The 26,441-nt window shown below is 36.3% G+C and overlaps 1 protein-coding gene and 1 long non-coding RNA gene across 6 annotated transcripts in view; one reads left to right on the top strand and one right to left on the bottom strand.

Moving 5' to 3' along the window:
- Window positions 1-26,441, top strand: part of ECHDC1 (ethylmalonyl-CoA decarboxylase 1) — a 53,048-nt gene extending 26,607 nt beyond the window's left edge. For all 5 annotated transcript variants that reach the window (XM_077162845.1, XM_077162843.1, XM_077162842.1 and 2 more), the window contains 3 exons: window positions 2,555-2,607; window positions 4,150-4,230; window positions 25,512-26,441. In XM_077162845.1, the coding sequence (XP_077018960.1) occupies window positions 2,555-2,607; window positions 4,150-4,230; window positions 25,512-25,920 (543 nt within the window). In that variant the 3' untranslated portion in view covers window positions 25,921-26,441. The remainder of the gene's footprint in view (window positions 1-2,554; window positions 2,608-4,149; window positions 4,231-25,511) is intronic.
- LOC143685182 (uncharacterized) lies at window positions 1,588-5,251 on the bottom strand. The gene is made up of 3 exons (XR_013176452.1): window positions 4,809-5,251; window positions 3,748-3,824; window positions 1,588-1,700 (listed from the first exon to the last, which is right to left on the bottom strand). It is a non-coding gene; the product is annotated as an uncharacterized LOC143685182 (long non-coding RNA).

Below are 26,441 nucleotides of genomic sequence, written 5' to 3'. Positions count from 1 at the left end.
GACTGTTGCAAATAGTGGGAATGATGTGAGCAAAAGTACAGGGAAAAGGATAAGTATTAAGTGTTACAGGCAAAAACATTTTTGTGGCTGAAGGATGCTTGGATGCAGTATATGATAGTCAAAGTTAGTAACATAGTTTGGGATCAGGTGGTCCATAGAGCCTTGCCAAGGAATTCAGACTTACTCTGTTGGTGATATGAAGTCATTTTGTAGAAAGGTTTATTGGGCAGTAACATGCAGGATAGATTAAGGACAGAAAAGAAAATGAATAAAAGCCTTGGCCCCCAATCTTTGTCACCCTCTGCCTCAGTCACATGGCATTCTTCCCTCTGCCATGTCCAGGTTTCCTCATCTTATAAGCCTTGGAAGCAAGGCTGTTGTAATAATCTAGGCATGACTAACAGGTCTGAACTACGGTAGTAGTAGTGAAAATAGAAAAAGAAAGGATTAATATTTAAGATATTTCAAGGGAAGAATTGCGCTAACTTGTTAAGTGTGGGAGAACTGTGTAAAAGGAAAGATCAAAGATTATACCAAAACTGTGAGCCAGCAGATCTTTTTCAACTAGCTCAGCTTTTACATTTATATATTTTTTTACCGAGTGTCTGTGTACATGTTCGTCCTTCCAGCCTTCCTTTAAGTCTAATAAAACAGGTATTTTTCTATTTTTTGGATGAAGAAATTGAAGTTCACAGTTATGAGTTGCTGAAGTTCCTTCCATGTTATTCTTGTGTAGTAAAACTGATTCAAATCCGTCTCCTTTCACTGCTAGTTGGATTTTGCTGTTGAGCTGTAGGCAGAATGTGGAAATGCTTAGTAGGTTTTGGGACTCTACATAAAAGCAGTGGGAGTAGATGAGAGTTACAAAGAAGAAATTGTAGATAAAAAAGAAGGAGAAATGCATGCATTTATTGGATTCATTGAATAAAAAGTGCCTAGGAACAAACTGGAAATGAACAATAAAAGAAATAGGGAGAACCAGGAATGTGAGATGTCATTAGAAATCCAGAAGAGTAGCAAAATGAAGAAATTGGTCAAAGATACCACATGTTATGGAGAGATAGAGGAAGATAAAAAATAAGAAAAAGCCATTTTATTTGACAAATAAGAGATTATTGTAAACCTTTAGAGGGGAGTCTTTGGGAAGAAAGATAAGGGCCACATTGTACCAAGTGGAAGAAAGTATGTGAGGCAAAAAGAAAAAGGAGAGGCAGTAAGTTTAGACTGCTATTAAGAAATTTCTTTAAGAAATGTACAATTTGTGCAGATACCAAGTTAAAAGCTTCAAAGGGTACTGTTCCAATTTGAAAGTATTATGTACCCCGGAAAAGCCATGTCTTAATCCTGATCCAGTCTTGTGGGGGCAGCCTTTTCTTTTAATCCTAATTCAGTGCTATAGGTCGGAAACCTCTGATAAAATTATCCCTAGAGAGATAGTGACACACCCAGTCTTGGGTGTGATGTTTGATTAGATGGAAATGTGACTTACCCATTTCAGGTGGGTCTTAATTTATTGACATCTTTAAAAGAAGAAACATTTTGGAGAGGTTCAGAAACCACAGAATAACAGAAGTCTCAGAACCAACAAATTTCAGAGCAGAGTTGACACAGATGTGGACACATGGAGAACAGAGACATGGATGTTTGGAGATGCTTGGAGCCCAGCAGCTGTTGCCATGAAATGTTAAGCAAGCCGGAACCTGGAGAGAGCCAAGGGAAGCCAAGAGATGAAAGCCAGCCCTGGAGAAGCAGAGTGAGGGACCCCACAGGAACAGAAGCTGAAAGCAATGGAGCCTAGGAGCAAGGGACCAGCAGATGCTAGCCACGTGCCTTCCCAGCTGACAGAGGAGTTCCTGACCCGTCAGCCTTTCTTGACTGAAGGGAACCTTAGGCTGGTTCCTAGTATGGACATTTTTATAGGCTTAGAACTATAAACTTGTAAATTTTATAGGGATAAGGGACCAGCAGATGACAGCTACATTACTCTGCAGCTGACAAAAGTGTCCCTGACCCATCAGTCTTTCTTGAGTGAAAGTAACCTCTTGTTCGTGCCTTAATTTGGACACTTTCACTTATTTAGAACTGTAAATTTGTAACCCGTTAAATTCCCTTTGTAAAAGCTGTTCCATTTCTGAAATACTATATTCTGGCAGCTTTCAAACTAACACAGGTACAAAGAATAAAAATTTAACGTAATTTCTCCGTAACGTAATAATAATAGGTAGTTGTGTTTTATACCTCTTTCTCCCCTGACTAGAACTGTATACTGCTAGGAGGGTGTGACTTACATACCTGATTGCACACTTAAGATCTTGTTAATACCTCATGGAAAGGTAAGTTCTTGGAGCCTCAAGAGAGCAAGGAAATCAAATATAACAGAATTTGTGTTTCAGACAGTATCAACAATATTTAAATGGAAAGCTCATTTAAAAAGTGAGTTGTATTTTTGGCACGACTATCTAAATCCTGAAAATGTTTTCTCTTTTTGTTTTTTAATTTTCTACATAATACATATACATTATACCTTTTTTAATGCTTTTTTTCTTATTAAAAGGATGGGATGGCCTTATGTATGCTGATGCAAAACACCTTAACAAGATTTATGAGGTAATGTATCATTGTTTTAAAATGTTTTTTAAATCACCAAAAATAGGTATTTATTATTCCATTATTTGTACCACTGAAAAATTAATAGCTGACTTAAAAATAATTACTGTTCTAATGATGAACTGTTTCTTTGTTTAATGGAGGGTAGTCATATAATTAAGTGTAGGTGAAGTATGCACAATTATTCAAGAAATAAGAGGAATGGAGGTAAAATTTAAGACAGTCATTTTCTCTTATCAAGTGTATTAACTAGCTATATTAAGGCATAGGCATGGGGAAAGTTAAATATTGCTAATCACTGATATAAAGATAGTGATTAAGAAATGACATGAATTACCAAATATTCAAAATTAATAGAATGTATAGTAAGTGTATATTCAGAGGATAGAGAGAAAGAACTGTGGCTTGGAGAAGGCTTTTAAGGCTTTCTGAGGAAGATGGATTCACTTTGCACTTGGGTGAGGAGCAGAAGGGAAAAAGTTCTGCTGGCCTGTTGCTCTTGCATTGGAAGTTACAAACTCTGGTACCTGTGGGCTAATTAGTTAATTAGCTTTCTACTCTCATATTCTGAATGTAGACATATTAAAAATTATGGTTATTATGGAAATTCTTATTTATTTAGCATGCCTATTGGACATCGTTGCATTTTTGTGCTCGTGATATCTGAGAGTCTAGGAAGAATAATAGAATTATAACATTAGTATTTTAAGATGCTTTTTTCACTGTTTTATCTTGTTTATCTCCCTTCCCCTCACTATAATTGATTTTTTTTCTTAGATAAATTTTGAAAGTTATTTTTTTTTAAATAATCCTTTCTATTTGGTTGCAGTATATTAAGAGTTTTCAGTTACTTTAGACTTACAGCTTTGCATTTTGATTAGAGCCTCAAAAATTTCCTTGTTTTCAAAACATTTTATATTTCTCTTTAATTTTCACAAACTCCAACAAAGCGGGCCTTTGCAAATGAAAAGTTAAGAGGTTTATTTTTATCATGGGACCATTCCTTTTATGTGGTATTAGTCTTTGAGTTATTTTAGGGAATAAGGAAATTTTTGATAGTAACTTCATAATGCAGTTTTGGAGCTCAGCCTTCTCTGTATTTCCTTCCTTTGGATGTACCCTTAATATTCTCACCCTTACCTTGTTATCAGTAAAAATGGACTAGGACTGTCACATTGAGTTATTCCTGTTGGCCAGCTTCTGAGAAGTTTGAAGAACTGTAAAATAATATTAAAAAACATCCATTATTTGGAAGAGAGTTACAATATGGCTGTAGTTTTAAAATATATATAATGAATCAAAGAGGTATTTTGATAATCTTGCATGGCAGTTGGTGTGAGTTATTAGTCTGTATCTTCAGTATTATATGGCTTTTCTCCTTATTGTGCATAGGCTCAAGGTTCACTGTCCCTTTGACATTTGTTTCTTATAAACACTGTGCAATAATTTCAATTTCCATTACATCTTAAGTTCTTTTGTAATATTTGTGAATTAATAGTGAAATAAAAAATATTAACATCTATTTTTTTCTTCAATACACAGACTTCCTTTAATAAGCGTTGCACTGGTTCAAGGTTGGGCATTAGGTGGAGGAGCGGAACTTACTACAGCCTGTGATTTCAGGTAGGATGAAAATCATATTACTGCTTACAAAAACTGTAGTCAATATATTCTCAAATTTATTTTATTTTTACCAATAACTTGTATATTTCTAAGCAGAGTAATCAGTAAATATTTTTCTTTCGCCAATCATTAAAGTAGGTAATTTCCATCATTCTAGTATAACATTACGTTGTTATTTTTTAAATATACCAGAAATGGGCTGGCTTTTTTTTAAATGTGTCTCCCTACACATATATATTTTTATATCTAAACATACATGCACAGAGGCAAATACGTGATTTGTATGTCGTAGAGAATTTTGTTCACAGTGGTTTTTTGCTTGTTTGTTTTTTGGAGTGCATGGGCTGGGGATACTGTTACTTTTTTTTTTATACCATTACATTTTGAACAAAACAAAACTATTTTGAATAAATCAAATCTTTATTAGCACAACCACATGGGAGGGAAGCTAAGGAAATGTATGTATCTTCAATATCCAAAAGAACTATATAAAGAAAAGTGAACAACTGTAAAAACAAAACGAAACCAAGAAAAAGAAAAACCAAGAGAAAGAGAGACTGCTCTTTCTGACCTCTTACCATAAAAGGAGGTTTTCTGAGATCCATTTCATATCCTCACACTACTGATTTGTAGTACCTCTGTGGGGCTTTTGGTTCGATCCCAGTTTGCCATTTTTGTCTGTTTGACTTTGAGAAAATGACTATTTCATTGCACTAAATTTCTGTGTATAAAGTAGAAATAATTTCCTTAAATATTAATAGATTTAAATGAGATAATGCATATATAAGTTTTAGCATAATAAATGTTATCAATAATATTTTTGCTTAGAGTCTTAAGATCATCTTATCCTACTCTCTCATCTGCAGAAGTGTTCATATGGTAATGTTCTGGCATACTTTTAAACTCATTAATTCTCACTTCATTTGGGCTACTTCTCAATGTTAGGACTATCCCTCACTCCTTTATTTCCATTCATTATAACTTGATCCTGGCAAATAAAAATATTGGAGCACATACATTAAGAGGAGACTTTTAGTGTTTATAATTTTTCGGGGCATGGGGGGGAAATGCGTGCTCCTGGAATCGAACCCGGGCCTTCCACATGGAACGGTAGCATTCTACCACTTAACCACCCATGCACCCTAGTGTTTATACTTTGACTCTCTTTTAGACACTAAAGAGAAAGCCAACCTGCTCTGTAATCCTACTCTATTGTAGGGAAAAAAACAGTTGAAGCAGATGACTGATTCAGCAACTTTTCTTCGATTCACATAAATTTTCGTATTTTAAAAATCTATTAGCTAGCTTTTGAATTCTATCCACTGTACTAAAATGGTACAAAAAATAATTATTAGAGAGACATACCAGAATGAAAAAGAAAGACCTGGAATTATAGATGTTAAAAGGTATTTATTATTTAATCAAAGGCTTATCTCTTCTAACCTTTAGCAATTTTTAAAACCAACTTTACTGAGGTATACATTATATACAATAGAGTATACCCATTTTGATTGTATGGTGTGAATGATTTTGATGAATTGTGACCACTTTCTCAATGAAGATACAGAACGTTTTCATCACTCCAGTATGCTTGTGTATACCCCTTTCTAGTTAGTTCCCACCACTAGCCTAAGACAACCACTGATGCCTTTTTTGACTCTAAATTAGATTTTTTTGTTTTTGTTGTTAGTTTCATGTAAGTGGAAACATACAGTATGTACATTTTTGTGTCTGACTTATTTTACTAAGTGTAATTATTTTGATATGCATCCCTGTTGTACCATGTATCAATACCTCCTTGCTTTTTAATTCTGAGTGAAGTATTTTATTGTGTGGATGTACCACTGTGTTTGAGATTCTTTTGTATTATTGTGTGTTTCACTAGGTGTTCCTTTTTGTTGCTCAGTAATATTTTGTTCTATGAATATAGAATATTGATAGATTCATGAGCTATTTCCTGTTTAGGAAATAAAGGAAGCTTTATTATGAATAAAGCTGTTGTAAATATTTTTGTTCAAGTGTTTGTGGACATGTGTCTTCATTTCATTTGGGTAAAACTTAAGAGTGGATTTGTATGGTAATGTAAGTCAAAATTTTTTAAGGAACTGCCTACCCAATTGCTTTCTTTAAACTTTTAAAGTGGTTGTACAATTTTACACTCCCATCAGCAATAGGTGAGAGGTCCAGTTGCATCATATCTGGGTCAACACTTGTTAATAGTCTCTTTACTTTTAGCCTTTTAAGGGGTGATATTAATTTGTATTTATTATGATTTTAATTTGTATTTCCCTTAAGACTTACGATCTTGAACATCTTGCCATGTGATTATTGATCATATTGTGTGTCTTCTTTTCTGCTGTTCAAATCCATTGCGCATTTTAAAAAAATTAATTGCCGTCTTATTATCGAGTTGCAGGAGTTCTTTATATATCCTGGGTAAAATCCTTTATGTTAGTTAAATAAATCTGTATATATATTTTTGTCAAATAGCATTGTTGTGAATATTTTCTCCCAGGCTTTGGCTTGCCTTTCCATTTTATTATTAGTGTATTTTGAAGAGCAGAAATTTTTAAATAAAATTTTTTTTCAGCTTCTCATTTTGAAATAATTAGAAACTTATGAGAAACTTGCAAAAATCATACAGATATTTCTCATATACCTGTCTCTCAGGCTGCCTGTCCTAGTTAACCAGAGCTGCTGTGACACATACTGCACAGTGAGTTGGCTTAAACAACAGCATTTATGTCTCGTAGTTTTGGAGGCCAGAGTCCAAAATCAAGATGTTGACATGGCCATGCTTTCTTCAGGGGTCACTAGTAATGGGAATGGCAGTCCTAGGTGATATGGTGATCTCTCGTTCCTCTTTGGCTTCTTCTTACTTCTTGCTTCTACTGGTTTCTTCTGATTTCTCATTTCTACTAGTTTTGTTTGGTTTCTTCTGACTGTGTGAATCTACTCTCTTTATAAGATCTCCAGTCATATGGGTTAAGGCCCACCCTGATTCATTCTGCCCAGACCTTAACTAACTTTCAAAATCTTCCAAAGGTCCTGTTTATAAATGGGTTCACACCCACAGAAAGATAGGTTAAGAGTTGAACATTTCTTTTGTGGGGTACATAATTTAATCTCCAACATCCCTCCAAGGTTAATATCTTATATAGCTATAGTGTGATTACGCAAAGCCAGGAAATTAACGTTGATTTTAGAATCCACTTACCAGTTTCTACAACAGTAAGCCTGCTGCGCTTGATTGAGATTGCATTAAAATTATAGATAAATTTGAGAAGGACTGATAGGTAAATATTGTCTTCTATTCATGAACATTATATACCTTGTTGTTTAGGTCTTTAATTTCTCTAAGTCGTAAATTATTTTTCTAAACTCTATTTCATATTTTGAGTACTATTGAAATGTTATTATGTAAATATCAATTCCTGTGCTGGTCTGAAAGTATGCATGTACCCTAGAAAAGCCATGTTTTAATCAAAATCCCATTTCATAAATGTAGAATAATCCCTATTCAATACTTTATGTTTGAAACTGTAATCAGATCATCTCCCTGGGGATGTGATTTAATCAAGAGTGGTTAAGCTGGATTAGGTGACAGCATGTCTAAGTTTCTGGAGTCCTGTAGAAGAATAAACATTTTGGAGAATGAAAGCAATTCAGAGAGTAGAGCAGAATGACATAGCCATGAGAAGCAGAGTCCATAGCCAGCAGCCTTTGGAAATGAAGAACAAAAACGCCTCCAGGGGAGCTTCATGAAATCAGAAGCTGGGAGAGAAAGCTAGCAGATGACGCCGTGTTCATCATATGCCCTTCCAGATGAGAAAGAAGCCCTGACTGTGTTTGCCATGTGCCTTCTCACATGAGAGAGAGAGACCCTGAACTTCATCAGCCTTCTTGAACCAAGGTATCATTCCCTTAATGGATGCCTTTGATTGGACATTTCTGTAGACTTGTTTTAATTGGGACATTTTCTTGGCCTTAGAACTGTAAACCAGCAACTTATTAAATTCCCCTTTTTAAAAGCCATTCTGTTTCTGGTATATTGCATTCTGGCAGCTAGCAAACTAGAACAATTCCCAGTTCATTTTTAATATGTAGAAGTACAATTGACTTTCCTGTATTGACTTTCTATCCTCTGTCCTTGCTAAACTCATTTAGGATGGTCTATATATATAATCAGATCATCTGCAAATAATTATTTTTCCTTTCCAGTTTGTATGCATTTTAATTCTTTCCTTTGGGTTCATTCCTTGGCCGGGGCCTTCGGTGTAATGTTAAATAGAAATGGTGAGAGTAGATGATCTTAGCATGTATCCAGAATTATGGGAAAACATTGAGCCTTTCACTGTTAAGTATAATGTTATTTGTAGTTTTTTCATAGATTTTAAAAATTAGATTAAAGAAATTTCTATGTTATTTCTGAGTTTTCTTTTAAATCAAGGCTGTGGGAACACAGTTCAACAGCTTCAGGTACTTCCCTCCAGCCACTCCAAGACACCATAAACTAAAAAGGGATTGTTTAGTTTGAAAGCTGCTGGAATGTGATATACCAGAAACAGAACAGCTTTAAAAAAGAGGAAATTATTAAGTTGTAAGTTTACAGTTCTAAGGCCATGAAAATGTCCAAATTAATGAAGGCTATAAAAATGGCCAATCTAAGTCATCCAGGAAAAGATACCTTGGTTCAAAAGGCCAGTGATGTTCAGGGTTTTTCTCTCAGCTGGAAAGGCACATGGCAAGATCTGCTAGCTTTCTGTTCAGAGGCTTCCCTGAGCTCTGTCTCTTCCAGTGGCTTTGGTGGCTCTTTTTCCAAAATGGTTTCCTCTTAATAGGAAGCAACCCCACCTTGAGTGGGTGGAGATACATCTCCATGGAAGCCATCTAATCAAAAGTTTCCACTTACAATTGGGTGGGTCACATCTCCATGGAAACAATCAGAAAACTCCCACCCAGCAATATTGAATGACAATCAAAGGACATGGCTTTTCTGGGGTGTACAATAAATCCAAACTTGTATGGGGATATATATATATATATATATATAAATAATGGTTAAGAATAATGTCCAGGATAACTTCTCTACTCTGTTTGAAATAACTCAGCCACTGAAACTTTATATTTTTTCTTGTTTCTCTCTTTCCCCTTTTGGTCAAGAAGGGTTTCTCATTCCCATGATGCTGAGTCCTGGCTCATCCTGGGGGTCCTGTCCCACATTGCCAGGGAGATTTACACCCCTGGAAGTCATGTCCCACGTAAGAGTGGGGAGGGCAGTGAGTCACCTACTGAGTTGGCTTAGAGAGAGGCCACATCTGAGTGACAAAAAACATTCCCTGGGGGGTGAATTTTTAGACATAATTATAAGTAGGCTTAGCCTTTCCTTTGCAGGAATAGGTTTCATGGGGGCAAACCCCAAGATTGAGGGCACAGCCTATTGAATGGGTTGTCCCCACTGTTTGCAGGAATATCAGGAATTCCCTAGATGGGAAAGTTGAGTATTTCCTCCTTTCTTTCCAGCCCCTTGCAAATACTTATTTTTTCACTGCCCAAATTACTCTGCGATATATCAGAGCATCACACTAATCTGGAATAATGAACGAGATCTCACACCCTATTCAAGATTCCATGTACTTATGGTAATAAACTGAACTGAACATGCAAGTTAAATTAGATAATGTGCTACCCAAAATGTAAATTTTGCACTAAATGAACATCCCCTCCTTTGGTCTCACACAGAGATTGACGTTTTAAAATATGGGTGATATCATCTTTTACCCTGTACTCTGATTACCTTAGTCCTGTCCATGTCAGCTTCATTTATATCTCTAGTTGAAGTTTGATCCCTTTTTCAACTTTTTTTAACAGTTCCTTTAAGGAGTACTGCTCAGTTTCTTAGCTTCAGAGTTCTAACTCAGAGTCTCAGGTGTCACATAAATACCCAGAGTTTCAGAATATGATCAGGTTATACACAAATAGCTCAGTATCTCAGAATTTAGAAATAACAATTACAACTCTTCAATATATATGATTGCTGTAAGAGCTTACAATATAGGGCCAGTTTACAACAGACCCCAACCTGATAACCCAGGCTTTCGACTTTAGTTCTCCAAGTTTGTATATTATGGTTAGTCCATTTGAGTGAGGCAAGATAATATTTGTCTTTTTGTTTCTGATATTTCATTCAACATACTTCCCTTAAGGTTCATTCGCCTAATTGCATGCCTCACAACTTCGTTCATTCTTGCAGGTCAGTAGTCTGTTGTATGTATACACCACAGTTCCCCACTTCTTCCCTCAGTCGTTGTTTGCTTAGGCCACCTCTATTGAACCCAGGTCTCTGGCATGGCAGGCAAGAACTCTGCTAAGCCACTGTGGCCCACCCTGTGATTCCATTTTATCTCTACCATTAACAATGTCTCTTTGAGAGACAGTGTGTGTACGTGTGTGTGTCTGTATCTTTTTTCTACTGGTTGGTCTAGGGTTAACTATGCATTGTAAACATATTACAAACTACATATAAGAACCTTACAATACACTTCTGTTTCCCTCTGGCCTCACCTGTCTTTGTGCTATTGTTGTCATACATTTTGCTTCTGTATACAAGTCCACAAATTATTATTAATATTTTTACTTTAATTAATCATCTTTTAAAGAAGTAAACATGAGAATAAAATGTCTTTATTTACATTTTTACAGAAAGAAGTAAGTCTAAGCATATCTGAGTTTTTTTATTCATGAATGAAGATAATGGTTTCACCTAGCCAGAAGCTCTGGTTATCAGATATATTTTATTCTATGTTGGTTGAATAGTTTTAGAACTTAAACTCAACTAATTTTAAAATTGCCAGACCAATATTAATTCCTGGATGATATTTTCACATTGCTCATCTAGTTTTTTGAAAATGTAATGAAAGCTAGGAACCCTTTCTGAGGAAACATCACCTAAAGTCTCATCCATGGACCCTTGTTTAAGAAATCCAATTTTTGAAGTAGATATTTCTAAATATATAATTATAAATTTTTGAAATAGATATTTCTAAGTATATAACATTTTTCATTATCTTTTGTCTTCAGATAATTCTTTTCAGTGTGGTTACATCCAGTTCTGAGGCCTTCTAATATTTTTGTTTTATGTATATAAAATATACTCAGTTTAATAACTTGTTATAAAATGGGAACCTATGTAATCAAGGCCCAAGTCAAAGACTGGAATATTGCTAGCATTCCTGAAACCCTCTGTGGTAGTTAGATTCAGGTGTCAACTTGGCCAGGTGAAGGCACCTAGTTCTGTTGCTGTGGACATGAGCAATTGGCATGTGAACCTCATCTGTTGCTGATTATATCTGCAGTCGGCTAGGAGGCGTTCCTGCTGCAGTGAATGACGTTTGACTTAATTGGCTGGTGCTTAAATGAGAGAGCACAACGTAGCACAGCCTAGGCAGCTCAGCATACCTCATCTCATCACTCGCAGCTCAGTCCAGGCCTTTGGAGACGCAGAAAGGAATCACCCCCAGGAAAGTTGTTGGAACCCAGAGGCCTGGAGAGAAGGCCAGCAGAGACCATCCTGTGCCTTCCCATGCAAGAGAGAACCTCAGTGGAAAGTTAGCTGCCTTTCCTCTGAAGAGCTAATGAAATAAATCCCCTTTTATTAAAAGCCAGTCTGTCTCTGGTGTGTTGCATTCCAGCAACTAGCAAAGTAGAACAGATCTGGTACCAGAGAGTGGGGTGCTGCTACGGTTGCAAATACCAGATATGTTGGAACAGTTTTTTGGATGGCTAAGGGAAAGATTTTGGAGGAACTGTGAAGAGAATGATGGAGAAGTCCTGGAGTGTTTGAAGAGACTGTTGGTGTAAACGGAACCACTGCCAATGTGGACAAAGGGGAACACAAAAGGGGCAAATTGGAGTTTGCAGAATGAGAACTGTAGAAGCTCGGGTCTGAAGCCAAGAAACCTCGGCCAGGAGAGTGGGCCCACCCATATACATGGAGAGGGTGAGTTTGCCCTGAGGGCAGAGGATGAGTCTCCCATCTGGTTGCAGTGGAACAGTTGTGCAGCCTCAGATCTTGGGAAAGGTATAGCATACTCCTTGGGGACTCGGAGAGCCTGGGTGCCACCACATGGAGAGGTTGAGCGTGTGCCCCAGAAATGGCAGAGAGCCCGGGGTGGCCCTGATGCCTGAAGAGAGTGGAGCCTAGAAAAAGGGGTCTCCTCAGTGTTCCCCAAGGTTGATTTGTAAAGAGGTGAGCCACTGCATAGGCCCTTGGAAAGGGTGGGACTGCCACTTTTGTAAAGCTGAAGGATAAATGACTTTCAGACCTTGAAATCCAGTGGTATTTGCCCTGCAGGTTTTCCTTCCATTTTCTCCCTGTGGATCCTGTGACTGTCCTTCTTTTGCATATTGGGACCAGACAACTTGTTTTGAGATTCACAGGTCCACAGCCAGAAGAGAATTTTTTCACCTTAATATTGTTTAAGATGATGGGTGTAGTTGCCAAGTTGGCAACGGGTGGACATGTGCTAGTTAGATTCATTTGTCAGCTTGGCCAGGTGAAGGCATCTAGTTCTGTTGCTGTGGACATGAGCCAATGGTACGTGAACCTCCTCTGTTGCTGATTTACATCTGCAGTCGGCTAGGAGGTGTGCCTGCTGCAATGAATGATGTTTAACTTAATTGGCTGGTGCTTAAATGAGAGAGTGCAGCATAGCACAGCCTAAGCAGCTCAGCATACCTCATCTCAGCACTCGCAGCTCAGCCCAGGCCTTTGGAGATGCAGAAAGAAGTCACCCTGGGGAAAGTTGTTGGAACCCAGAGACCTGGAGAGAAGACCAGCAGAGACCATCCTGTGCCTTCCCACATAAGAAAGAACCTCAGTTGAAAGTTAACTGCCTTTCCTCTGAAGAACTGACTAAATCAATCCCCTTTTATTAAAAGCCAATCCGTTTCTGGTAGTGTTGCATTCCAGCAGCAGACAAACTAGAACACCCTCTGTTTGCCTGATCTCTGTGATAACCTCTTCACTTGCACCTAGGAATGTTTATTACCCTGAATGTTATGGTAATTACTTTCTTGTATTTCATTATGGTTTATATGTCCAATAGATTCTATTTTTGAACTTTATATAAATGCCATCATGTAGTATTTATTCTTTTGTTGTGTCAGTCCTAACATTTCTCACTAGAAATTTAATGTATAGAATTAACTGGATTCATATAGACAATGCTACATGTAGAAGCTTAGTTTGAGAATATAATTCAGTTGCTATAGTACAGTGTTTTTAATTAGTTAAGTAAGATTTTAAATTTGTGTCTGGTTTTCAGTTAGTTAAGTAGGATTTTAAATTTGTCTCTCATTGGAGGTCAGGCGAGACGCATTAAGAGACTGAGACCATGTGCATGAGAAAAGACAGTTGTTACTCCTGGGTCCCAGGGAGAAAAGGGAGCAGTAATGGATTGAGGGGAGGCACGGTTAGCTTGCGTGGTGTCATGTTCATGTGTCAACTTAGCCAAATGGTGGTACTTGTTTGTCTGGTTGGGCAAGTGCTGGCCTGTCTGTTGTGATGAGGACATTTCATAGAATTAAATCATGATCATGTCAGCTGCATCCACAGCTGATTCCATTTGTAATCAGCCAAGGGTAGTGTCTTCTGCAATGAGTGATGCTCAGTCTAATCACTGGAAGCCTTTTAAGGAGGATTCAGAAGAGACAGGCTCTCTTCCTGCTTTGGCTAGTGAGCTTCTCCTGTGGAGTTCATCCAGACCTTCCATCAGAATTGTCAGCTTCACAGCCTGCCCTCGGATTTTGGACTCTCCATTCCCATGGTCACATGTGACACTTTCATAAATTTTATATTTTGCTAGTGTTCCCTGTTGATTCTGTTTCTCTAGAGAACCCTAACTAATACAGGTGGGGATCACACAAGCAGAGTGAGAGGGACCATGGGCTTGTGCCTTTATTGTGGATCAGGGGTAGAAGCTAGTTGATTTCTCATGGGAGTCAGGGACTGGTTGGTTAAAGGCACTGGGGGCCCAGTGGCAGTGGGGATGGTGAGCTTGTCATTTGGGGCCAGCTGTGGGTTCTGAGTAACGTGTGTGGGTGGTGGCTGCAGATGTTGGTTTGTTCTCTGGGGTGTCTAGGCCCTAATGGCGAAAAACTATTAACCAGGTCTAATGTCAGTGTCAAGGCAAGTGACTTAGTTAGAGTAAGATGGGTTCTGAGGTAGCATGCAAAAATTATATAGTTATGACCTGCAGAGATAAAAATGCTGATCTTTTACCAGAATTCATCTCTTGATTTTAATGCGATTCTCAAAGTTGGAATATGTTTATAATTTTGATGATGAAGAGATGGAAGATTCCTTCAAATGCATTTTAAAGACAAGTAAAGAAAATAGAAATAGTATGAGGAAAGCTGCAGTAAGTTAATTCATACAGTATAGTAAAACTTTAAATTTTTCTTTTTTATAATTTGTGACTTCAGGTTTCAAGTTGTCAGTTAAAATATGTCACTTAGTATTCATATTAACTAGAGATTAAACATAGTTTTGGTATATGTATAAGATAATTTACAGAGATCCTAGCCTCTTTAAAAACTAACTACTTCTTTATTGGAAAGGATTCTCATTGTACACAATGATAAACTTTGATTTCATCTGACAGCACCCTCTGCTGTCCTCGGTGCAGATTACATTGGGATGCCATATTTTACTCCTTGAGGAGGAAGTATTGTTATTGGCATTATAAGTGAGGTGAGAGACTACAGATCAGGTATTTTATGTGTGAAAGGATCATAAGCCTTCCTTACTTGCCCTAAAATACAGTTACTTGTGAAAAATAGAAATTAAATATAATTTATGTAATATATAATATACATAACAAATATAAAATATTTATGTATATTTAAACTACTTTAAGCTATATGCTAGTGTTCAATACTACCCTTAAGAAACTATTACATAAAAGTAAAGGTAAGTTAAGGCTTTATAGATGTCCTTTGGAGAAAGTGGAACCCTCTTTCACAGTCTGGTGTTCACCTTTAAGCACTAATTGGGCTGTTTCATTTTCCTTCATATTCATTCCTGATCTGCATTGGAGATAGTTAGAGAGGGTTTAGGACAAAAGGAAAATCAGAAAAAATAATCAGAAGGGCTTGCTGTATTGTCCTCTAAATGAAGGAAGGGTCCTGTGTCTTAGAGCCTCAGTAAATATTTAATTTTAATGGTTATGAGCTATCTCTGAGGGAACCATCCACTGTTAGATATTTCTGGTAATATGCCAGGTGCATTTGAGAGCAGCTTTCCAGTAAGGCATGCTCATCTGTGGCCCTGTTTTTTCTGGATGTAGTATCCTCATTCATAAGCATATTTTTGGTACCCATGTATGCCAGGCACTGTCATCAGGAAACTTGTGTATCTCGATTTTAGGTTTATATTTCTAGTAATTTATTTTGGATTATTGGTTCATACCAAATAAAAATTTTGAAAAGAAGCTGACTGTTCACCATGAAAGTTTAAGACACTCTGTCTCAGATTGCTCAGCCCTTATTTTTGTTTTTTGTTGTTGTTGTTTTTATTTTTGCTCAGCCCTTTTTAACCATACCTAAAGCAACTATAGTGTTTCAAATTTAGAGGTCAACAGAGAGGGCTGCATAACAAATGAACTACATGAGTAGCCCGAGTACATGAACGCAATAAATAATATAAATTACTTGAGCTAATTTTTGCCCAGTTTTATCAGTGCCTTGTCAGTTATCATTTATGACAGATTATTGTAATTATATTCTGAAGATATCAGCTTGTTGCAGTATAACACCAAAAGCTTTCATAGTGTTCTGTAAAAAGGTTAATTTCTTCTTTAGTCACGTGTTAGCCCACTTTTAGCATTTTTAACTTCTTACGTTGGATAATTGGCCTGGAATTCACCTAAATGTCATTTTTATCCATACTATTCTTTTATTACCAATGAAAAGTACTTCAGTAGTTGAGAGAGACACTTAATATGAAAATCCAAAATAAATGAGATACAGCATTCTAGCATGCCCCACTTCTGTCCCCAGAATCTAATCCCCAAACTGTAAGCAACAGCTAATAAATAGATGTAATGAATAAGTATGTCAGAAACACTCAGGTCTACTTGGCATAACCAGACCCTCATATTCAGTTACATTCAGTTGAGCATCCTTCTCACGTAAAACATTTCAAGAGAAAATGATTTTATAAAAACATTTTTAAAAGCAAAAGATTGACTTATGAATTAAAAGTTGACATCCCTTAATGTTCAAACTCTAGTTATCAAGTATTATAATTTCCCTTTTAGTGGCAAAATTAATGTGAGAAAACAAAGCTATAAATGTGATAAAATATTTTGCTTCTGATTTTTAATGTCTTGACTAATTAAAATATTTAGAATGAAAGATAAATTAAGAACCTGTGTATGTGTAATGTTAGAACGCTGAATGAAGCTGAATGTGAGAATAATAGAGGGAGGAGGCTTGGGGGCACAATGAAATTAGAAGGAAAGATGTGTGATAAAGACTGAGATGGTATAAACTAGGAATGCCTGGAGTGTATAATGATAGTGACTGAATGTACAAATTTAAATAGTTTTGCATGAGGAAGAACAAAAGAATGCCAGTAATACAGGGTGTTGAAAACAGATGGTAATTAATAATTTAAAACTTATGTGTGAGACTAAAGCAAAAAATGTTTATTTGGTATAAAATTTATATTTTGACTAGTGCATTTCCTATTATAACTTATGTGGACAGCTTAATTGAACACCATAAGTACATGGAACCTTGCGTAGGGCATGAGATTTTGTAGGTTTGTTCAGAGTGATGCCTCGATAAATCCCAGAATTTGAACAGTGAATAAAAAAGTAATTGCAAAGTCCCCTTGGGAATGGTGAGGAAGGGGGAAAATTTAACTTCCCCAAGTTGAATTCTTGATATTCTCACAAGCAGTGTGGACAACCAAAGCAATAGACTGACCCCAATCATGGCAAGCAAACTCACTGCCTTCCTCCTCTCTATGTGGGACATGACTCCCAGGGGTGTGGATCTTCCTGGCAACATGGGACAGAAATCCTAGAATGAGCTGGGACTCAGCACTAAGGGATTGAGAAAATCTTCTCAATTGAAAGGGGGATGAGAGAAATGAGACAAAATAAAATGTCAGTGGCTGAGAGATTCCAGAGTAGAGACGTTATCCTGGAGGTTATTCTTACGCATTAAATAGATATCATAGTTAAGTCATAACAGAGAGGCTGGCGGGAACTGCCTGAAAATGTAGAGCTATGTTCCAGTAGCCTTGTTTCTTGAAATGATTGTATAATGGTATAGCTCTCGCAGCGTGGCTGTGTGATTGTGACAACCTTGTGTCTGATACTTCTTTTATCTGCCTTATGGACAGATGAGTAAAACATATGGATTAAAAATAAATAAATAATAGGGGGAACAAATGTCAAAATAAATTTAGTAGATTGAAATGCTAGTGATCAATGAATGGGAGGGGTAAGGGATATGGTATGTATGCATTTTTTTGTGTGTTTTATCTCTTTCTGAATTGATGCAAATGTTCTAAGAAATGATCATGATGAATATACAACTATGTGATAAAAAATGTTCATATTGTATGTTGATTGGTTTTATTAATAAAAATAAAAAATAAAAATAAAACGGTTCTAAAAAGTAAAAAAAAAAAAGAACATGCGAACATGTGTATGGGTGTGTTAGTTTTCTGTTGCTGCTGTAACAAATACTGCAAGTTTAGTGACTTACCACAACACCAAGATACTTGTTCAATGTTCATAGCAGCATCATTCATAATTGCCAAAAATTGAAAACGAAAGTGTTTATCAATAGCTGTAAGGATAAAGAAAATGTGGTATATACCTACAATGGAATATTATTCAACCACAAAAAAGAATGATATTCTGATACGTGCCACAGCATGGATGAACCTTAAAAACATTATACTGGGTGATGCAATGGTGGCTCAGTGGCAGAATTCTTGCCTGCCATGCCAGAGACCCAGGTTTGAGTCCCAGAGCCTGCACACATGCAAAAAAAAATTATACTAAGTGTATTAGCTAGGGTTCTCTAGAGAAACAGAATCAGCAGGAAATATCCATAGATACAAAGTTTACAAAAGTGTCTCATGTAACTATGGGAACGTAGAGTTCAGAATCTGCAGGGCAGACTGTGAAGCGTATGACGGAGATGAAGGGTCTGGACCAACTCCACGGGAGAGGCTTGCTGGCTGAAGCAGGAAGAGAGCCTGTCTCTTCTGAACCCTCCTTAAAAGGCTTCCAGTGATTAGATTAAGCATCACTCATTGCAGAAGGCACTCCCCTTAGCTGATTACAAATGTAAGCAGCAGTGGATACAGCCACTGTAATTGTGATTTAATTCTATGAAATGTCCTCATAGCAGCAGACAGCCCAGCCCTTGCCCAACTAGACAGACGGGCACCACCACCTGGCCAAGTTGACAGATGAATCTCACCGTGACACTCAGTGACACAAAAGGACAAATACTGTGTGATTCTACTAGAATAGGCAAATTCATAGACAGAAAGTAGGTTACAGGTTACTATGGGGAGGGAGGTAGGAATCAGAAATTATTGCTTAATGGGCAAGAGAAAGTTTTGGTTCTTGGTTATGACTGTACAATGCAGTTATAATGAATGTCACTGAAGTGTACCCGTAAAATTGGTTCAAATGGCAATTTAATGTTTTAATACATATGTATATGTTATGACAACAGAAATTTTAAATATTAGGAAGCAATAATGATGATAATAATCACACTGATTTATCACCTCACAGATCTGTAGGTTAGAAGTCCAGCTGAGCTCAGCTCTTTTCTCTACACCTGGTCTTTTGAGGCCAAAATTAAGGTGTTGGTTGGCCTAAGCACTGAAGATCTTGGCGGGGCTGAAGGGTGGGGAGGGGTGGAAAGGTCCACTTCCAGGATCGTTCACACTGTTGGCAGAATTGAGCTCCTTGCAGTTGCAGGACTGAAGTCTCTTCTTCCTTGCCTGGCTATCAGGTAGAGACCAATATTTGCTCATAGAGGCTGTCTGCGTTATCTCTCATCCCCTCCGTGTGTCCTGTCTGCAGCAGTGGCAGCTTGAATTCCTCTCATGCTTTCAGTCTTTTCTCACTTACCCATCCGTATACCTCTCTGATTCTAGCCGGAGAAAGTTCTCTGCTTGTAAGGACTCCTGTGATTAGATTGGTTCATGCAGATAATCTGGGATAATCTCCCTACTTTAAGGTATGTGAATTTAACGTCATCTGCTGAGTCCCTTTTGTCATATAAGGTCCAGGGATTAGGGCAAGGGCATCTTTGGGGTCCCATTATTCTGCTTATCACACATATTTATCACACATATGAGTTTATGGTAGAGAATATAGTTGCCAGATATTTTGCTAGCTTTTATATTCCTTTTGATCACCAGTGTAAAGTGGTAATCTTGTTCTAAGTTAACATCATAAATGGTTTTTATTGTCTTAACTTTTGTTGAGATACTTTTTAGAAAGCATTAGTATTCTCAAATATACAGAACTTATAAAGGGCCCACCAATACAGATTATTTTAAGTGGTTTCTTAGATTGGTTTCAGTCTCACAATTCTAGAATGTGCCTTTTAGGAGGTACTTGGAGTCCTCATTCTTTAGTTTTACTTCTGTATTACTCCATATCGTCCAGTAAAGGGGGTGGGGGTCACAGAGAAGAAATTCTCAGAGCTATTCCAGAAAACAGAAAATAAACTGAGTGCTTAGCTTTTAACATAAACTTGGCAATCAAAAACACATGGAAATATTTAACTACATGTCTAATATTTGTCTTGGTATTGAATTTAGTGCAAAAGAGAAACTAGAATTATATTTTTTATCTTAATTTTGAAATAATTACAAAATTTCGGAAAAAGTGCAAGAATAATACAAAGAATTTCCCCTTACCATTCACTCAGATTCACACTTTAAACATTTTGCTATATTTCTCATTCTGCCTTTCCTATATGTATATATTTCACTACTTATTTTTTCTGAGAAATTTAAGAGTAGGTGGCTTACTTGCCATTTTACCTCTTAATACTTATTTAAATATTTATGTCTTAATGGCTAGTGTAATCAAGCAATGACAGTCTGATGAATTCGTTTCCAATGTAGAAATTACCTGCTAAAGTAATATTAATCAATTTAAGACCATTGTTGATTAAACATGCTCTGCCTTTTGGGATACTGGACATACCACTGAAATATTATTACTCATTTGTCTCTCTTTTAAATATTTTCCTGTCTGCTTCTCACCCACTCTGCCCGCAACCACATAAGCAAAAATAAAAATTTTCGTTCATTCAGTCATACCTTCTTACTCAAGCAGTCTCTGCATAAAATTAGTGGAGCTTCATGGAGCCAAGCCTTTGAGAATAGGAAATTAGGAAAGTGAGATTATGGAGAGAATCTTTGGGTTTTTTCCTTCTATTAAAACCGTAATTTGCCTTGTGATTTGATGCCTGGTAGAAATTGGGAGGGGAGAAGGTGACAGGAAATTACTTGTGCAAGCAAGTGTTTATGTTCAAAGTATGGTTTTAAGAAATTGTTGAAGATGTCAAGATGCTATAATTTCCCCAGGTCAGCACAATTTTTGCTGTGTTTGGCTTATAACGTGCCATGTAAAAGGATTAGTAGTTTCTGTTTCTGGCCTTTAACTAAAGCTTACTTAACAACCCAAACTTTAAATTTTTGTCATCCTCTTATTATTTAATTTTGTAACACATGTCTTTCTTTAAAATTTTAAAATATATATGCTTTTATATATATTGCACATATATTGTATTAATATATTATTTAATTATCCTTAAGATGGCATTAGAAGGATGTTTCTGTCTGTCTGGACACAGTATTATTTGTCCCCTTATTTGGGAAAATAAAAGTTGTATATATTTTGTAGTCTCCATTTTATATAACAGGCATTGAGGAGAGATAATATACCATCATTTGCTGGTCTTTGGGTGAGCATAGCTCTTTTTACTTTGAATAGTTTAGGTACTGAGTGATTTTTGTCCTGAAAACATTACACTCTCTCTTTAGTAGAAGTACTCCTATTATTTGTATTGACTTACCTGTCAGGAGAGGAAATCAATAATGTATCCAACTTAAATAATAAAAGCTAACATTTATAGAGCTTAATGTATGTCAGTCCACAAAATATATATAAAACTTTTACTATTTGTCAAGGGACAAATCATACTTGTTCAACTATAGATACGGCTGAGCAAATGATACCACTTTTTTTTTTTTGCATACATAGACACAGTCCCTCTAGCATTATATTAAGAATTGTGCATTATATATGTTCTTCGCACCTTTCACATATTAACTCTTAATACTCATAATATTTTATACCTATACTAATAAAAGTACCATTATTATATCTTTTGTATAGAGGTCCTGAGACGTTAAGGGACTTCCTGAGATCTAGTTGGGAATCTTCCTCAGCCTCTTTACCCCATGGGTTTTTCCTTTGCTGTATTTTATAGGGTGTAGACTGTAGCCAGTCTAGTGGCTGTGCCAGCATTTCAGCCCAGGCACTCTGGCTCTCAACTCAGTTATTATTGTCTTTCATCCTTTATCACATAGTTCACTGAAATTACCTTTCATTTTTTTGCATTACTATATATTTTTTTACTGTGAAATATAACATATATACAAAAACAATAAATTTCAAAGTACATTTAAACAAGCAGTTGTAGAACTGATTTCAAAGTTTGGTATGCATTACAGTTCCACAATTTCAGGTTTTTCCTTCTAGCTGCTCCAAGACAGTGGAGGCCAAAAAGAAATACCCGTGTATTGATTCAGTAGTCACACTCCCTTGTTAAATCCTGACTTCTCTGTTATAACTCCTTCTCCTTTGATCCTTCTCCTAATCTTTAGAGATATTTGGGTTATGCCCATTCTAAACATTTTTCATGTTTGAAAGGGATGTTGACAGTATGGTATGGGGCATGGAATTAATTGATGTTCTTGGAGATACTGGCACCTCTGGGTTCAGAGTTTCCCTTACAATGAATTCACAGGTGTAAACTTTAGTTTTAGGTTTCTGAAGAGTAAACTTACTTGTTAATAAACATTTTTTTCAACTTCATCTTACATACTTTCTGCTAGAACTTCCTATTTTAGTAAAAATTGATAATTACTTTAACTTGTTTAAAGACATGCAATTCATAGCTAACTCATTAGAGAATAGTATCATCACAAACATAATGTTCTTTGCCCAGTTAGGATTAGTTTTTTTTTCTTAAACTCTTCCATCCATACAGTAACATGTAATATATCTACATTAATTTCCTCATCTTTTGTCTTCCAGGATGCCCCAGGAAATTTTAAACATCAACATTAATAATACTAAATAAAGTCAGAAGATACTTCTTTCGGTTTAATATCGTTTGATAAACCTTATCCAAATCTTAAGAGTTTTAAGAGCTGGGCCTTTCCAGTGCCCTGTAGATGTCTCACTTGCAGTAAATTGCATTACAGGTGGTGCCAGGCAACTCCAGAAGGAATTTGTGTAAAAACCCTTTAAGGTCTATCAGGACTCAGTGCTTTTATTTTTGAACTTATATTTATATACATAAAACTTGATGAGTGAAAAAAAGTAAAGTACTTTTCTTATTATTTCAGCCTTCCTCATCTTTATTTTCTTATAACTTTTGTCATTTATAATTTCATATTTAAACTTAAATTTTTAGGTTAATAGTCTTATGAAAAGTTGTGATTTGAATGTTTTGTATTTCTCTCCTTCTTAGAGTGAGCTATATTGTGTTCTTTTTGCACTATTAGATTTTTTACTTATTTTTATCAATGCATAGTAAATTTGTATCAGTACCCAAGCAAACCCACATATGATTTATAAAGTTTGGATGCCATAGTTTGATCACAATGGGTATCTTTACAAAGATATCTGTTAGAGTTCTGAAATATGATTTAAAAACGCCTCAACGCTTAAGTACCTTACCTTGTAAAATATAACAAAGGAAAAACACATTATGAAGATGATGATGTTCTTTTCTAGAAGCAAAGAGTTCCTAAATATAAATATGTTCACACAGTTGATCATTTTTGTTGTCATAATCTCATCTACATTATCCCAGTATCTAGGATTTGAACCAGTTTTTGTTTTGACTTATTAAAAAATTAATTTATTCCTGACATAATCATTTTCTTTTCGTAGACATAGTTCTTATCCAACATCAGTATCAATTCCAGGATGTGATTTAGAACACGATGTATTTAATTTGTTTTGTGTTAAGTTTTTAGGATTGTGGGTTCATTATTAACAATATTTTCATCTCCAGTGATATTTGACATCATTTCTGTAATTCTCTTTCACTTGCTTAACTTTTGGTATTGTCTTCTGTTTATTATAACAGAGCAGTATTCCTTTCATAATTTTGACCCAGATTCAGATTTTTATACTTTTCTTTCTTCCTCTGCATTTAGTATTTTTTGAAAACTATTTTCAGTGAGTATGTCTCCAGAAGCAACTATTCATAATTGAGGCGCATTTCCCTTATACAAATTCATAGGGGTAAAGGGAAAGTTCTTTTTCCAGAGGGTTGATGGTAAGCTTCTATGAGAATTCTCCGTTGGTGTATTCCTCCTACTGATTGAAGGGTCAGAGACTAAAGTCTGCCGCTCTTGGTGCCGATCAAACCATCTGCAGTTACACACTGAACAGTTTGGAAAGCCAAACATATAACTAAAGGTCTTCTTTTTTGTAATGAGTAGTTTTAAAGCATTAACTGTTCTTAAAAAAAATAATTAGCCATGGTGCATTTGGTTGAAATTAGAAGTTTTAATGGAGTGAAAGCTTCTCATTGAAATATGCAGTCATAATGAAACTGATACGTGGCACTCCCTAAACATTTAGTATAGATTTGCTCAGTCTGTTGATGGTATGCCAGCACTTAATGGGCACATGTGAAGCCTGTTGCTATGCCCTCCTATTTCTTTGCATTAACTCCTCTCTCCTGTCCCACTTAGTACTTAATCACTCTATCCATAAAAATCTTAGAATTTGGGGGAAAATGAGCCTCTTATATAGGAAATTACTGCTATCAGCCCAACCCAAGCCACTATTAATTTTTGTACTGGTACCCCTGCATCCATTCTGTCTAACTATTGTGTGGACAACACAAGGGTGGTGTACATTAGAAACTGGGTATGTTGCCTCAATTTCAACATCTATAACATGAGGAGCATAATAGTACTATACTTACCCTCATCAAGTTGTTCTGAGGATTAGTTAACATTTCTAAAATTCCTCAAACTGGAACTGGTATAAATGCTTTTAGATGGCTAAATAAATCTTCACACAATCAGAACAACCTGTATAAAACAAATCAGATGCTTCTCCCTTACTCGGTCCTCCCCTAAATTGCTTCACACTTAAAAACAAAGTCTAAACTAAACCCCTTACTAAGTACTGTAGACCCGATTTCATCTCCCATCATTCTCCCTGTTTACTCTGTCCCAGAGTGAACATTGGCCTGTCCTGAGTTCTACTTTAAAGCCCTGGTATTTGCAGTTGCCTCTTCCTGGAACACTTTCCCCCTGCATTTCCATTTGCTGCTCACATATTCAGAGTACTTCTCCATCCAAAATAACACAACCCCAATACATATATCCTTATTCTCTTGTCCCTTGCCCTGTTTTATTTTTATAGCACTTATCCCCACTAATGTTATATGTTTATTGTGCCTTTCTCTCTCTGGAATGTAAGCTCCTGAGCACAAGGATTTCATTTTGACCCTTACTGTAGTCCCAGCCCCTTTCCTGGGAGGTTGAATGATGCTAGGTTGAAAAGACTTTTCTGTGAGCTAGTGAGGACCTTAATTTACTATGCATTCTTTTTTGGTGGCATATATCTAACATTCCCGGACATCCATAATTCACTAATCCAGGTTTTCTCATTAAGCATCCACACATGGGATTTTTTTAAAGAAACAATAAAAGCTAGATTCCTATTTATTTATAAAGAATAAACAATCATGGCAAAAGTAGTGCTTTCAAAGGTGTTAAATTCAGTGTAGTAATTAAATTCTAGTGTTAAACAGCCAGATTTTTCTAACATTCATTTTTTAACGTGTACATAAAAAGATCTAAAGATCTGTGGAAATTTAAGACCAGATCATGAATGGGTAACTTTATGACTATGGTATATGTAGTTACAATTATGTCTTTTTTTTTTTTTTCCTTTTTGCAGGTTAATGACCTCAGAAAGCGTGATCCGATTTGTCCATAAGGAGATGGGTATAATACCAAGCTGGGGTGGCGCTTCCAGGCTGGTTGAAATAATTGGCAGCAGAGAAGCTCTCAAAGTGTTAAGTGGGGCCCTGAAACTGGATTCAGAAAAAGCTTTAAAAATTGGATTGGTTGAAGAAATCTTGCAGTCTTCACATGAAACCGAATCTCTAAAAGAGGCAAAGGAGTGGCTAAAACAGTTTATCAAAGGGCCACCAGAAGTAATTAAAGCTTTGAAAAAATCTGTTTCTTCAAGCAAAGAGCTGTGTTTCAAGGAAGCATTACAAATGGAAAGAGATCTTTTAGGAACTGTTTGGGGTGGACCTGCAAATTTAGAGGCGATTGCTAGGAAAGAAAAATTTAATAAATAGTTTTTAAACGTGAATTATTACATGGGCCCAATGATTGATATGCATAAATGTTAAATGGTGTTAAATATAAACATCAGAATTATTTTGAAAGCTGGTGTGCTGATTTGAAATATTATGTACCCCAGAAAATCCTATTCTTCTAATCCAGTCTTATGTGGGCAGACCTTTTGTGGGTGGGACTTTTTGAATAGGTTGTTTCCATGTAGATGTGACCCAGCCTGTTCAAGGTGGGTCTTAATCAGCTTACTGGACTCCTTTAAGAGAGGGACATTTTGGAGAGAATGCAGACATTTGGAGATGCAGAACGGAAGTGGCTTAGCAGATGCCAGAAGCTGAGAGAGCCATTTGAAACCAGAAGTTGGGAGAGGGCAGGATATGTCACCATGTCCTTCTCATGTGACAGAGGAACTGGGATTCCTTTCATTTAAGAAGGTATCCTTTTGTTGATGCCTTAATTTGAACATTTTCATGGTCTTAGAATTGTAACTTGTAACTAAATAAATCCCCTTTATAAAAGCCAA

The sequence above is a fragment of the Tamandua tetradactyla genome, chromosome 5 (genome assembly GCF_023851605.1).
Source record: "Tamandua tetradactyla isolate mTamTet1 chromosome 5, mTamTet1.pri, whole genome shotgun sequence".
Lineage (NCBI taxonomy): Eukaryota > Metazoa > Chordata > Mammalia > Pilosa > Myrmecophagidae > Tamandua > Tamandua tetradactyla.
This window is presented reverse-complemented; position numbering and strand designations above follow the sequence as displayed.